The following is a 17,630-nucleotide window of genomic DNA, read 5'->3' as shown; positions in this document are numbered from 1 at the left end:
AAAAACTGATTGGTTTGACTGATTGGTAAGCTAGAAAAATATTTTTTTCAATCAGCAGGCTTTTAAAGACATAAGCGTGGTGCCTTGCTCGATGTCACAAAAAATGTGCCTAATATCAGTTCATTGCAAGTGAAGGGATTTCCCTTTGTTGCCTGTTTCACAATTTGTCATGACAGGGCTGGACACACATGTACAATATGAATCAGTAGCAGCAGCCTAACACCACTACCTCCTCGATAATATGAACTGACCAAAGATAGAATGATAAGGTAATCAGTATCTAGTGTTGATTTCCTCAGCCCTCCAGTCATTGTGAAGATGGGGATAAAGCATATATCTCCATGGTTAATGAAACCCTGGGGATTTCAAGGTTTAGGGTTCATAAAGTATTTATGATATGTTCATTAAGTATTGATTAAGCCGTTAGAGAGCGTTTAGACACCCAGACAATCATTATGAAAGATTAGATCTTAGCTTGAGGAGGAAGAAAAAGATACAGGAAGGATGAAAGACAGAGAGAGAAAGAGGTAACTCTGAGTGATGAATGGAAATAAAGGAAAATAAAGATGAGGGTAGTATGAAGATGTGCAGGAAGGAGAAGAGGAAGGAGATATGAAGGTTAGGAAGAAAATGAGAAAGTAGGAAAGGAAAAGTTCCACTCTTTAAATATTAACTAAGCATTCAGGAAGTGTTTTAGACAGCAATGCTGCCATTAAAGGAGATTAGGTTTTAATCTTACAGAGACAAGGCATGAATGACAAGTAGGGAAAAGAGGAAAGGATGGAGGAGATGGGTGAATATAAGATTGGGGAAAGAGAATGTATAAAAGAGGTGGGCAAATGGAGGCCAAAGGATAGGTAAGCGAAGATGTATTAAAGGAGGAAATGAGCAGGCTTTTATTAAGTTGGAAACATAAAAGAACTGCTTTTCTTAATCATATCCTGCATCTTTATTAAAGTGCTCTGAGATTCTCTTCAAAGTATTTCACTATTAGTGTATTTACATTACTTTTCTACGTTTTTCCATCCATTTTGAATACCTGTTCATTCCTGTCAGAACAGTGAGATGCTGCAATGGACCATTTTTGATGTGAAGCGTTTCTATTTGAGATGTGAACTGAATGCAAAGAACTGTGACATTCAAGTACTGTCCCATAACCATGCATGCTAGTTTACAGACAAAGCTGGCATATTCCACTGGTATTAACCAATGCTTTGCCCTCACTTTACCCTCTGTATCTTCAGCAGGTGTTGTTGCATTGCAGAGTAACCAGGAAGTATACAGGATAAGAGGCACAGACCTGCTGTAATGATGCAGCAGTGTGGTTTAATGGGGCTGAAAACACAAGCTGACTGGCTGGCAGGCGGGCACAGTTGGTGTGAAGCTGTTTCCACCTCATGACAGATGTTAGGAAGAGAGGCACAGAGTGACAAAGGGGCAGAGAAAGACAGACAGCTGAGTCATTTGCAACATGCAGAGTGAGATATCACTGTGAGGTAACTTCGAGCAAACAGTAACTTTAAGCAAAGTCAAGCAGAGTTCATTCACATCTGGACACTCTAGAGCACTAAAGTTCACATCCCATGTGTACTGCAGATAAATTAGTTTTATATTGAACTGTGTCTAAAGATGGTTGGGTAATATGCGAAGGGATTTCAACAATTCCTCACTATGCCTCTGGTGTTTTTCTACTCATCATCTTGAATAATGGTGAAAATTAAGGATTTTTAGGCAGAAAAATACACAGTACTGGCATCCATTGCTGTCAGCATCTGGAAAGGCAATAGAAAGGTTATGGCATCCCCTTATTTGTACAAATTTACATCAGTTCCCCTTGTTACAGTAGAACAGTCGAGAAAATGTTACTGTATGTGGGGAAACAGCTGAACCTCTTTTGCTGAAATTGAACAAATCACTGTGAGATTTTGTTCAAAGTACATTGTTTTTGGATGAAATTAGCTTTTAACCACACAGACCACAGGGATGGGAAATCTCCAGTTTCACCATTTCGTTATTTTGTAACAAAGGGATCAGGATTTTATCACTCTTGCCACAGTGAGAGTGTAATGCGCAGCATTCAGTCTGGAGCTAATTTGCAGCTAAAATACTTTCAACTGTGGGACATGGCAAGTTGATGTGTTTGAGATACACTCGGGATTTCAGGTGAATTCCTGTAAATTGGGTGTGCAGCAGTACCTATTCTTACTTTAGCCTTATTAGCTTTAGACTATTTCACGGAATCTTCTCATTTGTATTTACATCGTCTTTCTATTGTAATAGCTTTCTCGCTGTTATATATAAATTCACAGTGTGTCAGCTAAGGATTTAACGCAGTGTTGTTGCCCATTATTTCTGGAGCACTGTGCTGCGGCTTGTCACAAGGCATAAATATGAGTCCCATGGAACAATTGTTTGAGCGAAGTAGGAAGCCGACTGTATTGTCAGACACATGTCTGTAGGCTCTGATAATAAGAGAATTCTTGACGAGTAAGAAGTGTGTTGACAAAATAGCACCGCTCACAGTAATTTAGGGATAGGTTCAGTTTTTTAAATCTATTTTTCATGTAACTAAATGAAATCTGAAGCAGGTTTTGCTTATATTATAGTGAGCCATTTTTTTCTGTTCATGCTTGACATTGTCCTTTCCTAATATGCTCCCATTACGATTACGAAGGGAAAGAATCCACAGCCCTGTGGATTTTTGACAATTCCCTAAAAGATGTTACTAGAAGCTCTTTTTGTAGCTGATTTTGATTTTGACTATTTGCAATCTCAAACTGTCAAAACAAGTAAGCCACTGTCAGTTTTACTTAGTTTTTCTCAGATTTTTTTTTATTTTTTTTTTTATGCTGAGCTGCAGAAAAGAAGCAATGGCACTTTGGGATGTTTCATTTTTTCATGCTAATCACTGAGCAAATATTAAGAAATATGTTTTGTTTGAACAAAATGAACAAATACAGTCAGCAAAAGCACTTTTATTGTCCATCTGATACCTGACTCAGATTAAACGTTTATTCCAAACCCTCCAAAACATTTCAATGAGGTCTCTCTGACAAGTGGTGAAACTTACTTTACCCAGGTATGAAGCAAGTGTACCAATGACAAAGCTCTTTCATGGAGATAAATTTAAGACCAATGACAGATTCCACAGCTGTTACGTTATTTGGCTTTGGTGTTTCTGCTTTTATCTGTTACCGCCTTCATAAATGTGAGCACACACAAACACGCACACAAGTGTTAAAGATAATATCCACGGGCCAGTTGCCTCTTGTGGAAAGACAACTATGCTGGCGTAGTTGTCTGGACACTGACAAAGAAAAAGATTCTTACTGGTGCAGGGAGATATTCAGAATCCATTGGGAAAAGTAAGATATTTCAGCATTCTTCAGTTGAACCCTTCTTTCTATTTTGAGTTGCATATTATAAAGACAACTTTGGTCACTTTGATCCAGGACTTAATCTTCCTCTCTTTAAACAGTTCTGGTGGAAGGAAAAGAAATCAACTGTGGATAAATGAAGTATTTACGTTCAAAATGAGTCCCACGGGGCAGCTTTACATTACAGAGACAAGTATTCATCTGGAAAGAGTTAAACACACACACACACACGTACACAGATACACACTTATTGTTTGCCCTACTACTATAATCAAATTTAGCATCTTATGTATACAGCTTACAACAGGATGTATATACATTTGTACGTTTTCAGCAGTGGGACCAAATGTATGAACAGTAAACAGGAGCTGCTGGATAAAATGTTGGGTTTCTGGGCACTGATGATAGAATTTACCATTTACAAATTCAAGTGTGTGGCATTTTCAAAAAGTCTCATACAAGCCGCAGTCATGCATTCAAGCTACCATCAAGATTTGCAAAGTTATTAAATGCCAAGCTTCTCATAAATATCTAGGCATCATTAGTATACAGGCAGGAAAAAATAGTCAACACAGCCATGAACTATTATGAAACATCATAGAACTATTTACAGCAATAGAAGCCTTCTAGGGGGCTGTGTATCTGAATGGCTTTTGCAAAATTATGAAGTAATAGCTTGAATTGGTGTCACTGAGCTTTATAAAACATGCAGGTATTGTACTTCTTCCTCTGTCGCAGGTCCTGTAAAATAGATTACCCTCCATCAAGCCATTACCTGCATCCAGTTTGCAAGCACTACAAGCACACTTTGGTCTCCTGCAGAGGTTCATTTAAAGGGAGTTGTACTTATTTAGAAACATGAAAAGGATGGGGTTTCTGAGCATGTAGCAAGTGTAATGCTTTTTCAAAGAAATGTTCAAGCATTTGCCTCTTGTTCTGTTCAGAAAGTTTACACTGAAATATTGGAAGAAGAAAAAAATAGCACAATCTTCAACGCATTTACAGCTGCCAAGCTAACTTTAAGCTTGGAAATACTATTGTACTATTTTATATATAGAACAACAGTGTAAAGTCTTGATCCTTAAGCCATCATCAGTTCATTTTACATGAGATATTAATGTTTTATGTACTTTAATCATTAAAGATAATTATCATTAATAAGTAGAATTAATTGTTTCTACATATCTTTTTTTTTTTCCATTTTTCCTTGAGGAGAACCAGCATTTATTACAGCCCCCTAGCACCCCTTATTTTAAGTTAGAGTTTAACTCCTGCTGAAATGATTACGTTTTCAGCTTCTGCTTTACAGCTGCTATTGAAGCTGATGGTAACCACTCCCTCATCTTCATTTTTCCACAGCAACAGGAACAGGACCCCACAAACCTTTACATATCCAACCTGCCAGTGTCAATGGATGAGCAGGAGCTGGAGAACATGCTAAAGCCCTTTGGTCATGTCATTTCCACACGGATACTGAGGGACGCCAATGGCCTGAGTAGAGGAGTCGGCTTTGCCAGGTATACGCACAATTCCACCCAGAGAGTTACAAGATTATCTACCTTCCACCTCATGCTTTTCATGCAGTGCTGCATCCAACTAGTTTTCACACTTGTCTAAGATAAGCATTCGCCTATTGCAGATAAATGCTGTAAGCAATATCATACTAATATTACGCACTGCCGTTTACAACCCAAGGACTTTTAGTTTCAATGATGCAACTCCACATAACTGCACCCTTGGCCTCCTCACCCTCAGTGCGAGTGTGTGTGGTCTTCTCAGTTACATCGTAGAGTGTGCCAGTGATTAGAATGCAGTCAGTGATACATTCTGGGTCACTGACTATATGAGGAAAAATTTGAAACCCAGTCAGAGACATGCTCACATTCCAAACACACACACACACACATCTCCCCTCACTAACCGTTTTTCTCTGCACACATACAGGCATGCACACGTACACAGTGACACACTGGCTTTTGCTTGCCAAGCAGGCAATTAGTCATTGAGCTGTGATTGGGTGAGCAGAACTGAATAGGGGCAGACAAAGAGGACTTGACACGCAACAGATCAGACTGAATGGAGCTTTTAAACTGGGACAAAGGAGAGGAAACCCCATAGAAAACACAGACACACAAACACAAAGACATGCACAAGCCCACTCAAGGCATTTTTCACAGGCATACGTTGAAGGCCAAGCACTGATGCTCTTATATGGAGAAAACTGACGGAAATATAGGACACTTCGGTCAGTGTTCACATCTGCAGACAAAGCATAGATTTTTACACACACACAAAGAGCCATAAAACCTTCTGTGCTTATTTAATTCTACCATGAAGAGATTATTTTTCTAAAGTCCAGCTTTTCTTTTTCTTTGCCACAGGATGGAGTCAACAGAGAAGTGCGATGTAGTGATTCAAAATTTCAATGGGAAATTTTTGAAAACCCCTCCAGGCATGACGGGTAGGTGTCAAGAGATTTCATTTTTGTAAGGATTTGCTGTTTAATGAATGTGGTGGAGAAATCAGTCTTTAGTCCATACTAAAACAAAATGCTATGCAACTGTAAATCACTATGTAATGTAGAATGGCAACGTCCACTGAGGTGCACAACCAAAGAAAAAAAAGAAAGAAGCACGTGACTCCAATATTGGCAGAGGTCTGGTTTTTACTCATTACGTCTTGGCTTGGATTTGTTTCTCTTAGGATCCACATTCCTCACCAAGTATATGTAGTCTATGGCCACAACCATTCAGTTCCCAACACAGGAGAGTATTTAAAACTGTGACACTTAAAAACATTTAATATAAACTAGCTCTAAACACTACACAAAAAATACTAAATTACATCACACCTTAATCATTTACTTAAACCATTAAAACAACCAATACAAAAAAAAAAAAAAAGCAACAAACTAACTACTTCTTCCCCAATTTCCCCCCTCTCCTCAGGCCACTTGGTTGGTGCTAGCCAAACTAATTAAGCACACCAGTCCCTTCTCAGCAACATTCATGGGCAGGCCTCCATGATCGTGCTGATCTTCAAAATCACCTCAGAGAGTGAGAGAGAGAGAGAGAGAGAGAGCGAAAGAAAGAGAGAATGTATTAACCAACTAAATAGGATCCATCTTTTCCAGATCAGTACATCACCAAAAACAATGAAACACAAATAAATGGCATCAGGGTGTATGCACAAGTTTGAATGTGTGTAACATGAAACTGAGCACTTGCTTAGGGGTGCCTGCCTCTCCCTCACACACTACAGTTGTTTTTTTTTTTTTTTTTTTTTTTTTTTTTTCAAAAAACACATCTCCCAGCCATGTCCTTTTATTACTTTTATATGGACATTTACTTTTGCAGCAGTCTCTTTTTTTTTTTTTAGTTGTGTGTTTTCTGTTGCTTATCTTCATCTTTTGTTGGTACATCTGTCTGAGGCCAAAGCAGCACAAGTACCATTAATAATACCTCATCATCTCTGCACTCTCTCGTTCTATCCTTCCCTCCCACTCTTCAGGGCTCCTTAAGATGATTTAGTAGGAAGATCTGTGTGATTAAGTCTTTCTCTGCACATGATGCAGATTGAGGCAGACTCATATACGAGGCACATGCCCATACACAGGCAGACGTCCCCTAAAGCAAACAATCTGTCTCTGATTGTCCTGCAAGTAAACAACAAAAACGTGTTGCTTTTGTAACACACTGGCTCAAAGAAAGAAGAGAAGGGTTTGGTAAATGGATGGTAATAGGGTTGAAGGAAGAACAGATGTGCAACACCATAACACAGATGTGCATCAGTAGAGGTACTTGTGAATTACTGTAGCAATATTTATACGTCATAACATTTAAAAACTGTCTGATATATACAAACATCACATCATTTTGTTAAGTGAATAAAAACTCTTCATGGAATCAGTGGGAGTCCTGACCTCACTGCAGCTGACAGCCTTATCCAGGGACTGGCCAAAACTTTTATTCAATTCAGGTTAAAAGTCTTAAAGCTAATTCTTACCCCTGATTTCCACCGGGTGCGTGCGTGGCATGTTATGGCAACGTTGCGGCCTCCGCTGCTATTCGCAGCTATTTTAGTTAATGATCATGGACGATGAGACATTTATCCTGGAAGTGGAGAATCACAAGATTCTCCAACTCTCCTGTGATTTCGTGATCTCACGGATCCTGCTAGGTGGACTGCACTCACAGGCGCTGTGTAGATTGCCACGCCACGGAGTTCAGATCAAAACCGTGGTACAGCTGTAACGTGCCACACATGCACCCGGTGGAAATCAGGGATTAGTTACTGTTTCGGTAACTTAAATTTTGTCATTCACTGAGTCCATTTGTAACCACATGCAGCCTGAAAATATGTTACTGTAAAGAGAAGATTAACTATGCATCAGGGACACAGGAAGTCATTTAGAGCAGGCAGTAAGGAAAAAAGTCTATGTAATGCTGTCACATTGAATGAAAATCTCAGAATTTTGCTTTAAGTCAAAGCTTTTTTAGAATATAATATTACAGAACAGCAAACTTACACTACTGCACTCCAATATGTATGCTTCATACAAAAAAGTAGAATAAAAGACTAATTCCTGTTGACTGAGCTGCATCCAAGCATGTACATAAGAAGAGAAAGCCATTAAACTAAATTAACACATGTGCATGTCTGTGTATAGTCAATCTTGTGTTAAGAAAGGAAAAAAAATGAAGCGAAGAAGCAGAGGAGCAGAACAACATGAATATTTTTTATCCAACTGTTATTCAGTGAGCCATTCTATGTGAGGGAAGTATGGAGTGTGAAGAGAGGGATGATGCATGCATGAAAGAATGTGTTGCACCCAACTCTACAGTGAAATTCTATTTAACCTTTTTAAATAATCACATTACAAAATAAATATAGCTTTGTCATCTTTTAAAACTTTTAACATTTTAACTGTAATGACAGTTGTTTTGCTAATTAGGCTACAACTGTCTTTACATTTTCTTGGTGTAAAAATAAAGCCTGTCTTGGTTTGATGTTTTCCAAAAGGCTGTAAACCCCAACATTATCCAGATCAAACTGTGGTTTATTGTTTTTGTTTGTTGTTGTTTCATTTGTTTGTTTTTTGATGAAATGGAGAAACTTTTCTCTTATCCATTTAGCCCTTGCGTTGTCTGCTGAGGTTTATTGCCCCTCTGGAAAGCAACAGCTAGTGTCTAGTGTGGAGTCTGCTTCTCAGTTGTGAAGTGCGTGCTGAGTTTGTTGAGCTTGTTGACTGCTCTCTCTGTAGCAGGCTGTCAGTTCTGGTACCATGTTCGCAGTGGCAAGCTCTGCCTGTACGATATGTCTAAACTCTATGAAGTCAAAGCAAGTCTGGAGACAAGTACAAACATATGTTGATGTTATTGATACATAACTTTTTTTACGATTACGATTTGTTGGTCTGACTATTTGCAGATCAGAACACAGCCTCGTCAGAGTGAACATCCACATTAAAAGAGACGCAATGCTTGTCTTTGCCAGCGGTATTCACTTAATCTCTTTAATGTTTGTTTTTTTTTTTCTTCTTCTTCTATGGTTATGTGTGGTTGTGAACTGATACAAGTCAATAAAATCCTGCACTTTCTGCACCGATCTTCTAAATACACACACACACACACACACACACACACACACACACACACACACACACACACACACACACACACACACACACATTGTGCTAATTCTTCTGCAGCCCCAATTACAAAAAAAGTTGGCACACTTTGTAAAATGTAAAACCGAAATGCAAATCTCATAAACCAATATTTTATTCCAAATAGAAAATACACAGAATATCCCAACACTGAGATATTTAACCATTTTTTGGAAAAATATTAATTTTTCTTTATTATTATTTGATGGCAGCAACACGTTGGCAAATTGGAATAGAGACAAAAACAGACTGGTAAAAATAATTGAAAAAATCTAAATCAACTGGATGAGCATTGGACAAGTAATTATGTTAATTGGTAACAGGCCAGTAGCATGACTACAGTTTCCCAACTTTTAGGAAATCGTCTTATTAACTAAACTACGACCACATGATTTAAAATATGAATATTTACAAGATAAGAAAAGGTGAAAAATAAAGAAACACGAACAGAAGAAAGTAAATATGGTGTTCGACCTAAATTCTTATGGCAAATCAGTGTAAAATAGTGAGAAATTTTAAATTAATTTAACTGTTATTTAATCAATGTTCAAGAGAATGAAAAAAAGATTTCTGAATCATAGGGAACTAAACTTGATAATCTATTTAAATTAATAGAGGAAGGTAAATTCACCATCGCAGACAGGATAACATGTTCTGGTCTCCATACTGACCACATATCAGCAATAATCCACATTTCACCATAGTTTTAGTGTATAGACAACATGTTCTGCTCTCCAGTTCCTCTTCATCCTCTTATTTAAAACCAGTTATCCAGGCAGCTGCTGCAATGTCACAAAGACATCTGTGGTCTGACAACAGTTTGAGCTGAAACCCGCCCATACCAAGTTCCTGCTGCAAAGCAAGAACATCATTCACTTTAAGTAAGGTGGGCTTGAAATCACTGTGTGTTGAAAATGAAACCAACATTTTGTGAAGCATCTCTTCTAATTTGTGTGAAATTGATCAAAACAAGTCTCTTCCAAAACCTCATATACTTACAGCAAAATCAAATTGATCAAGTTCGCAAAAGTTTGACAAACTACAACCATTTTAGTTAATTGTACTCAATCACTCAAATAAATAAAACCTTTTTTTTTGGTGGGGGGGCAACAAGTTTACGTATAGTTTTTAAGTTAAGCCAACTAGTTCAATTTTACAGTGTATCTGCCGTTAACACAAGTGCTCCAAGTGGTTTTATTAATAGGGATAGAGTATCTGGTTCAGACTTTTTATTAACATTTAATTCAGACAGAAATTTAATTGATTAGCTTCTGCAAATCCAAATTATTTTGATTGCAGTTATCCTGTCAACATGTCCGGGACATGCAGAGAGTAAAGATCTGGAAATCTGAAAGGCTTTGCAGTTTCCAATCTCCAGAGAAAAATACATGTTAGAAACACCTCTATAGCTTCAAATGTGTCAATGCTTTTAACAAGCAGAGCTGATCTGCAAATTTGACATTTCAGTTTTCAATAGAAATCGGGGAATCAAGGGTTACGTATTTGCACTGTGCTGTAGAACTTTCCTCAGTATTTGCCATTCTGCCTTCATACTGCGAGCGTAAAAGTCAGTGCCAGTGGGAAACCGTTTCTATACAAACATAAAGAGCACATATGCTGCACAATTTCTCCATGAACTTAATGTCAAAGCATGTTAAAATAAATCTGTTAATCATGATGATAGTGTAATGATTCTTAATTTCCTTTGATTTTATAAACTAGCATGAGGGAAGGAGAACTTGATTCGTCTCCCAGTCAGGAGGGTTTGACGTTTCATTGAAACTCATTAGTTTTTCTCTTATTATTGTTCTCTTTATTTTATGGTTTGTTGTTTTTTTTGTTTTTTTTTCCGTCCGTCTCCCCACATAGAATCTCTTATATTTTAATTTCTCTTCCTTTTTCTTTTCTTGTCCCATGACATATCTTCATTCCTAAATACAACTCTTTCTTTTTCCATCCTCTCCTTTTTTTTTAAGCTGTTTTCTTTCCCCTTTCTCCTTCCTGCTATGTCCAGATTTCAAAGTGCCCCATTATTCTCACTAATTTAAACAAAAACAAAGAGGATTTTAAAAATGTATGGTACCTTACATCTGGTATGATCATGAGGCATTATGTCCCTATTGACATCAAAAGTGGTTCAATACTTGCTTAATTTGGAAGTAATTTTTATTTTAATTTCCCTGATAATGGCAATGCAGTGAGAAAATGGCCTTTAATTATTTATCAACACCTCCCTATCAAGTTTTATATTAGCTTAGAGGTGAAATTTGAAGGTGTCAGCAAAACCAAAGTGATATTAAGTCTTGAACATTTTATTTTGGGTATTAAATGCTTAAATAGATAAAAATCATACCGTTGGTCGACTTCACACAAGGCTACGATATTTTAGTGTTTTGGTCTGTTGTGAGAAAATGTGGTTCAGTGAGCTTCCTGACCCTGCAGCTGGACTCAGGGGACACTTTGGAAAGTGATTTGTCAATGTCAACCAACTGGAAGCATCTCAGCTTTCTGAGAAATCTCAAGTGTAAATACTATTAAAATCTGATCAAGTTTTCCAGCTCAGCCTCTAGTCCATACTGTTGTTGGAGTGAATATATGCATTACATTTTCATTGTTGTAAAAATGTCGTGAACCAAGTAGCCCCACTTGGTTCATCCTGTTAATGGTCATAAGTAACTCAAGCTTCCCAACTGTGTGTGTTCAGTAATACATGATCACATATTTTTGAACATGAAATTTTCTTTTAATTTTGGGAACAAATAGTTATTATTGGTTTTTTTGTTTTGTTTTGTTTTTTTTTTTTCATGAGTAATGCTTGAACAAATGTCTATCTTGAGTGCATGTTATCTCCTAAGACTTAGGGCTCTTTGATGCTTGATGTCTAAAATAGGGAAAGTGGATTGAATTCCATACAGCCCAGTTCCCTGATTCCCCATTTAGTCACTTTTGCAGATTGGATCCTATTTCTTTAGCTGAATGATTCCCCAAGTTGTTTGCTAATGGATTGGATTTTATCTTAAATTACACTGTATATTGTATGTTAGTCCTGTCTTTAACAGCCACAGATTGGTGATTGCTTTAAAGCACCGAAGCCAATATTTACTGTATATACACAGCCATACACACAATTAATTATAAAATGCAAGCAAAATATCAGACTCAGAGAAACACATCTTTTACTGTTATTTTACAAAGCATTTACTAGAATAATTTTACAGTATATTTACTAGAATAATTTGATAGCATAATATTGTATTTTGCATTACAGTACCTTATGAAATGTAATTACATGTTACTGTTTATTTAAAAAAGGCATTACATGTTTATTTGTTTTGTTTGTTAGGTTTTTTTTGTTTGGTTGTGTTTTTTTTTTTTTTTTTTTTTTTTTTTTTTTTTTTTTTTTGCCCCTACAGATGAAAAAAATACAAAATTAGATCCTTATTTTAGGGTAATATATTAAATATAACAATTTACTATCATTACTGTCATATAATAACCACATTTCCAATTCATTAATATAATTAATTATTATTAAATAATTACTGAGCTCTCTATAATATTATCTTTTCATTTTTCAAGTTATTGGTAGTACCTTTTTGAAGAATCATGTTTGAACAACATGTAATTTCTGGTTTTAACCCCAAATTTCCTTAAGGGCAAATTACCAGTTAATATATATTAATTTATGTGGTCATAATCAGTTTCACTACACTTGTCTACCTGTTCAATAGGAGCAACACAAATTAGCATGAAGTTGCAATCAAGCAGTCCTGATGATAATCAGGAGCATTTAAAATTACCAACATGATTACTTGTTAAAGTAAAATATTTAAAATACACTTTGAGATTTACTTTGATAAACTCCTCCCGGAGTCTCAAAGACTTCACTCTTCAGTTTAAAAACATTGAAGCATGCCATTGATTCATTAAGTCTTTCAGCTTTTAATGCTGAACTGGGGTTTCCAGTAATTGCCGACCATCCGTAAATGTGGCCCACGCTGCCAGTAAAGGAATGTGGGATTTTACGCTGATAAGTTACAGTTATAAACTGTTATTTGTGAACACAATTTATTGTTTGCGTATGGGCGGCTCGAGGGCAGCTGTAGCTCGAGAGGAAAAGCAGTTGTCTTCCAACCAGAAGGTCAGTGGATTGATTCCAGACTGCCCCTGACTGCATGCCTAAGTGTTCTTGGGCAAGACCCTGCATTGCCTCCCACTGTGTCTATCGGAGTATGAGTGTGTGTGTGAATGGGTGAATATGACATGCAGTATAAAGTGCTTTGAGTGGTCAAGCTGACTATATAAGTACAAGTCCATTTGCCATTTGCATGTAATGATTTTGAAATTTAACTGTAACCTAATACTGTTATAACGAAAACCTACTGCTGCAAATCCATCCTGAATTCACAGCAGTTATTTACAGTGTAACCAGCCGCAACCAGAGAAAAAGGTTTCATTCTCCCCCATATTTCTTTCCCTCTTTTTTCTTCTCCTGTGTCTCTTTCATCAGACCTAAAATAAAAATGTTTGCTTGCTCTGCTGGAGTTTTCTTATCCCACTGCTCCAGTAACCGGTAACAGCATGTGATCTCTTCACAGTACCAGCCACCCACCCTGCTACCAATAAACATGTTATGTCATTTAAACATAAAATGTCACAGACTGACGATTGCATTTACCTGTAGCCATTCAGGCATGCAATGATCAATCTCATAGTACACATTGTGATTTACAATATATAACACTTTTTTGTTACCTTTTTGTTGTACTGATATAAGTTCATAATATGTTCTTTCTACCCAGATAATGAAAAGAAAACACTAAAACTGCAAATTGCCCCCAATGTGAAGGCACACTGATTTATTTAGTACAATGCTTTTGTCTTTTTATTTCATTAACTGAGCTTATCATGCAGGTCTCGACAATGCCCTCCTCTCTTTAGTAACACTTAGTCCATGTAGTAGTAATATTACACATTTCATATATGGTACATTATTGACAGTGTGTGGGTGCGTCATAGCTTTAGCTAAACAATGATTAAGCTTCAAGTCTGAGTAAAGTACAAATACTAATCATCAAATAATTAAATTGGGTCTCAGAGTTAAAAAACAGTTACCTCTACTTTGAGACACTGGGCCTGTATCCAACACTGGGGGTGCGAACACTGACTGAGATCGGTCAGTCCAAACAAAACACACAGGGCAAATAAAGTAAAGTTTATTTGAACAAAAGTGAACTGCTTGCAAGTGGAATCCCAAACCACACTGCAGATTTAAAAAGTTTTGTTACCTGTGGACTAAGTAACCAAGATTGTTAAAGTGTAAAACCTATTTTCTCATGATAGGTATGTCCTGCAAGGATTCATTTGGCTTGCATTTGTGCAATGTGAACATGCTATCAGGAGGACCAAGAAACCTAGTCTGTGTATCAGTTCATCAGTACATGTTGGTAGAGGTTCTGAAATCTACCAATGCAGCTTTAACCAAAATTAATCCACTGACTAGAGTAACTCCCCAAACTTAGTTTCTCTCAGTAGCTGTTCCTTAAATTTCTTTGATTGGCTGCTGGCTCTGCTGGTGTGTTGCTGTGGAGGTGTTGCATTTCAAATACACCCCTCACAATATATTTGGTACACACATTACTACCACTTGGGAATAGTGTGTTATCACTTTTGTTGTACAAAAGTCTTACAGTGATGTAATTTGTAAAAAACTGACTTTGGTCCCACAGGAATGAATGGGATTTGGCCAAAATGAGCCAAAACCCAGCACACTTTGGAAACTTTTAGCTCAGGCTTACTTTCACCCAGACACTTGATTCAAATGTTAAACAGGTCACAAAAGATAAAGTTGTAAATGAGTAAAAAGAAATCTGTACATCTTTTACAGATTTGACACAATCAACGGTTACGTTTTATAAAGAAAATTGCTGAAAATCCCTCCAGCCCACAAGAATTATTCAGAGAATTTCTCAAACAAGCATGTTTAATACCCAGAGTTCCTTGTACATACACAAATTACATATCAAAAGGAGCAATTTAAGTCGGCTTCAACTGAACCTTAGACTATTTTTTAACCATATTGCTCGGAGTGTCAGAAAGATTTCTTTTCTCCCATTAACCCCCATTCAAAACAAACATGGATTCTCAGACCAAAACACAGTTCTCATGTGTTGTTAAAAGTATGTTTTAGGGTAAAATAAATTACATCCAGGCATTCCTCCAACCCTTCTAGTGCTCACAGTTCAAGAATTTTTTTGATAGGACGTCACTTGTACGAGGGGTACTTTGAGCCCTCACCCATCTATATAGCATGGCATCATAACAGGCCTGGGGAAGTTGTGTATGACTAAATTCACACATACATCTTCCCAGATACAACAATACAGGGGTCCGCGACAAGATTTGGTCTTGGGCCAAATTTTTTCTGACCAGCTTAATGGTGGGCCATATATATGCTTATGTACTCATGAATAAATTTGATTTGCCTTTGACTTGAAGTAGATGGGAAAGTGGTCAGGGAGGCATGACTGAACCTTCGCTTTATTTTTTGGTCAGGTGAACTAAACACAGCGCCCACAGCAGCAACAACTATTTTCCTTCTCTTTCTGTCTGGTCTGTTTGCTCCTGAAGTGCAACATTTCTTGCACGGTTCCATGTGGGATAGTTAGCTAGCTATAGTTGCTATTTGAAAGCTAATGCAGCATAGTAGGTCTACTAATAATGGTCTAATGTAAGGGCTGAGGTTGCTGTTGTTATCCCACAGGCGATAATGATTTTAGATCAGTACTGAAAATCTAGAGTGGGAAACTGCTAAAAAATGTTAACAGTAAAACAAGAAATGCCTTAACAATGAATATACACACAAGATATAGCTTACTGTGTATCTTAAGCTTTTCTAATTTTATACTTAAAGTATGTTATGATATTTACATGCATAAATAACTCAGTAGATCCTTTTTTCATGACACTGTGTGTAACACTGTGTTTATACTCGCTGCTTCATTTCTGTGATTAGCAATTATTTTTTCTTATTTGGACAGGATTATAAACCTTTTGCTTGTGCAACAATATTTGTTCTGAACAGTTTTAATTAACTTGACATGGATATAAGTAGTGATAAATGTAACAGAGCAGACACTGCTGCACCCAAATTAATCACAAATGCTTTGTGTTACAAAGCCTGAAGAGTGAGACTAGCAGAGGTCAAAGTGACTATTGAAAATGTCTTTCTACAAAAAAAGCAACATAGTTGTGAAAGTAGGCTGAAAATGTTTGATGCACCGATATTAGCCGCTTTTTCCAGGTGGTCTTATTATACACTCTTATTATTACTGACCTATCACTGTGTGGAAACAATGCGCGCTTTTATGACTTTTCAGGGAAGTTTTAATTCAAATAAACTGAATTAAGTGGTATTTTTGTCTCTTTTTTTCTTTTTTGTTGAGATGTGAATAAAGTTGCCTAAAGTCCCCATCCTTTTGAATTTGTGATGTAACACTACACACTAGAGTACTTGTACTGTGTGGGGTTTTTTTGTACTGTTTTTGATGCTTCACCCTTAATTAATTGACAACAGGACAGGAATGTCTCAGTAAAAACAACTTTTTTTTTTAAACTGGTGCATTTTATAATGTTTGAAGTTTTTAGTAATAACCAATACTGGTTGATTCATATCCAATGGCAGATCTTGACTGTTAGTGCTTCATTTGCACGGGGGGGGACATTTCTGCAGGCCAGGAGGAATGTACGAGGAATACAAATCTCTCAACAGACAACATATTTAGTGAGCTTTTTTTTATATATATACATTTCACTGAGCAGATATGAGATATTTTTGCAACAGTACCTGCATCATTAAAGAACTTCTATTGTTGTTTTGTTTGTCCAGATTTTTCTCAAGTTTCTGACATTAGAGTGGTGAAATTTGTGACCCCACTTTGAAGCAAAGTTTAAAGATGTTTGAGATGTTTTGTTGAATATGCTGCCCATTTCAAAACTCTGACATTTCAGTACCTTTTTAAAATAGTGCTTAGACTTGGTTATTCCATAACATTCATTTATTGTCCATGAACTTTTCCTAAAAGTAACATTTTTACATTAACTTTAACATTAAGTAGATTGCCGTCAAGCACTTTTTGATATCTTATTGAAATGTACCCAATGATAACGACCTGTCTTATTTCCGAGGCAGCAAAGCAACCCAAACCATTTCTTCCACAACACCAGGTTCTTTCCTGAAGAAAACACCTTTTGTCTACATATGTCCAATGTGATGCCTTTTTCTGTGTTGACTGTCATGCTGTGGTTTTGCTCTGATGTGCTTTTGCAGCAAATGCTATTTCCTCCTACACCCTCCTTGCAGGTCAAATTCATGCAATCTTTGCCTGGTTGTTGCAACTCGCTTTGGAAACATCTGCAAAAGATTCCAGCACATTCCTTTGATGAAACTTTGCTGTTGTTGGAGACTTCTTTATTCTTCAGTCTGCTTTTGAGCTGAATTGCTGGCACATACAGTTCTGGAGAGACTGATCATTGGCTTTATCCCTCTTCAGTAAAATGGAGAAATTCACAAACAGCAATGAAAT

General features: G+C 37.0%; 1 protein-coding gene across 6 annotated transcripts in view; it reads left to right on the top strand.

Annotated features, from left to right (window-relative positions):
* LOC121641929 (RNA-binding motif, single-stranded-interacting protein 3-like) overlaps nucleotides 1-17,630 on the top strand; it is a 175,867-nt gene that overhangs the window by 131,481 nt on the left and 26,756 nt on the right. For all 6 annotated transcript variants that reach the window (XM_041988322.1, XM_041988323.1, XM_041988321.1 and 3 more), the window contains 2 exons: nucleotides 4,737-4,894; nucleotides 5,759-5,838. In XM_041988322.1, the coding sequence (XP_041844256.1) occupies nucleotides 4,737-4,894; nucleotides 5,759-5,838 (238 nt within the window). The remainder of the gene's footprint in view (nucleotides 1-4,736; nucleotides 4,895-5,758; nucleotides 5,839-17,630) is intronic.

The sequence above is a fragment of the Melanotaenia boesemani genome, chromosome 6 (genome assembly GCF_017639745.1).
Source record: "Melanotaenia boesemani isolate fMelBoe1 chromosome 6, fMelBoe1.pri, whole genome shotgun sequence".
Lineage (NCBI taxonomy): Eukaryota > Metazoa > Chordata > Actinopteri > Atheriniformes > Melanotaeniidae > Melanotaenia > Melanotaenia boesemani.
Note: the sequence above shows the minus strand (reverse complement) of the source record. Positions and strands in the feature narration are given on the sequence as shown.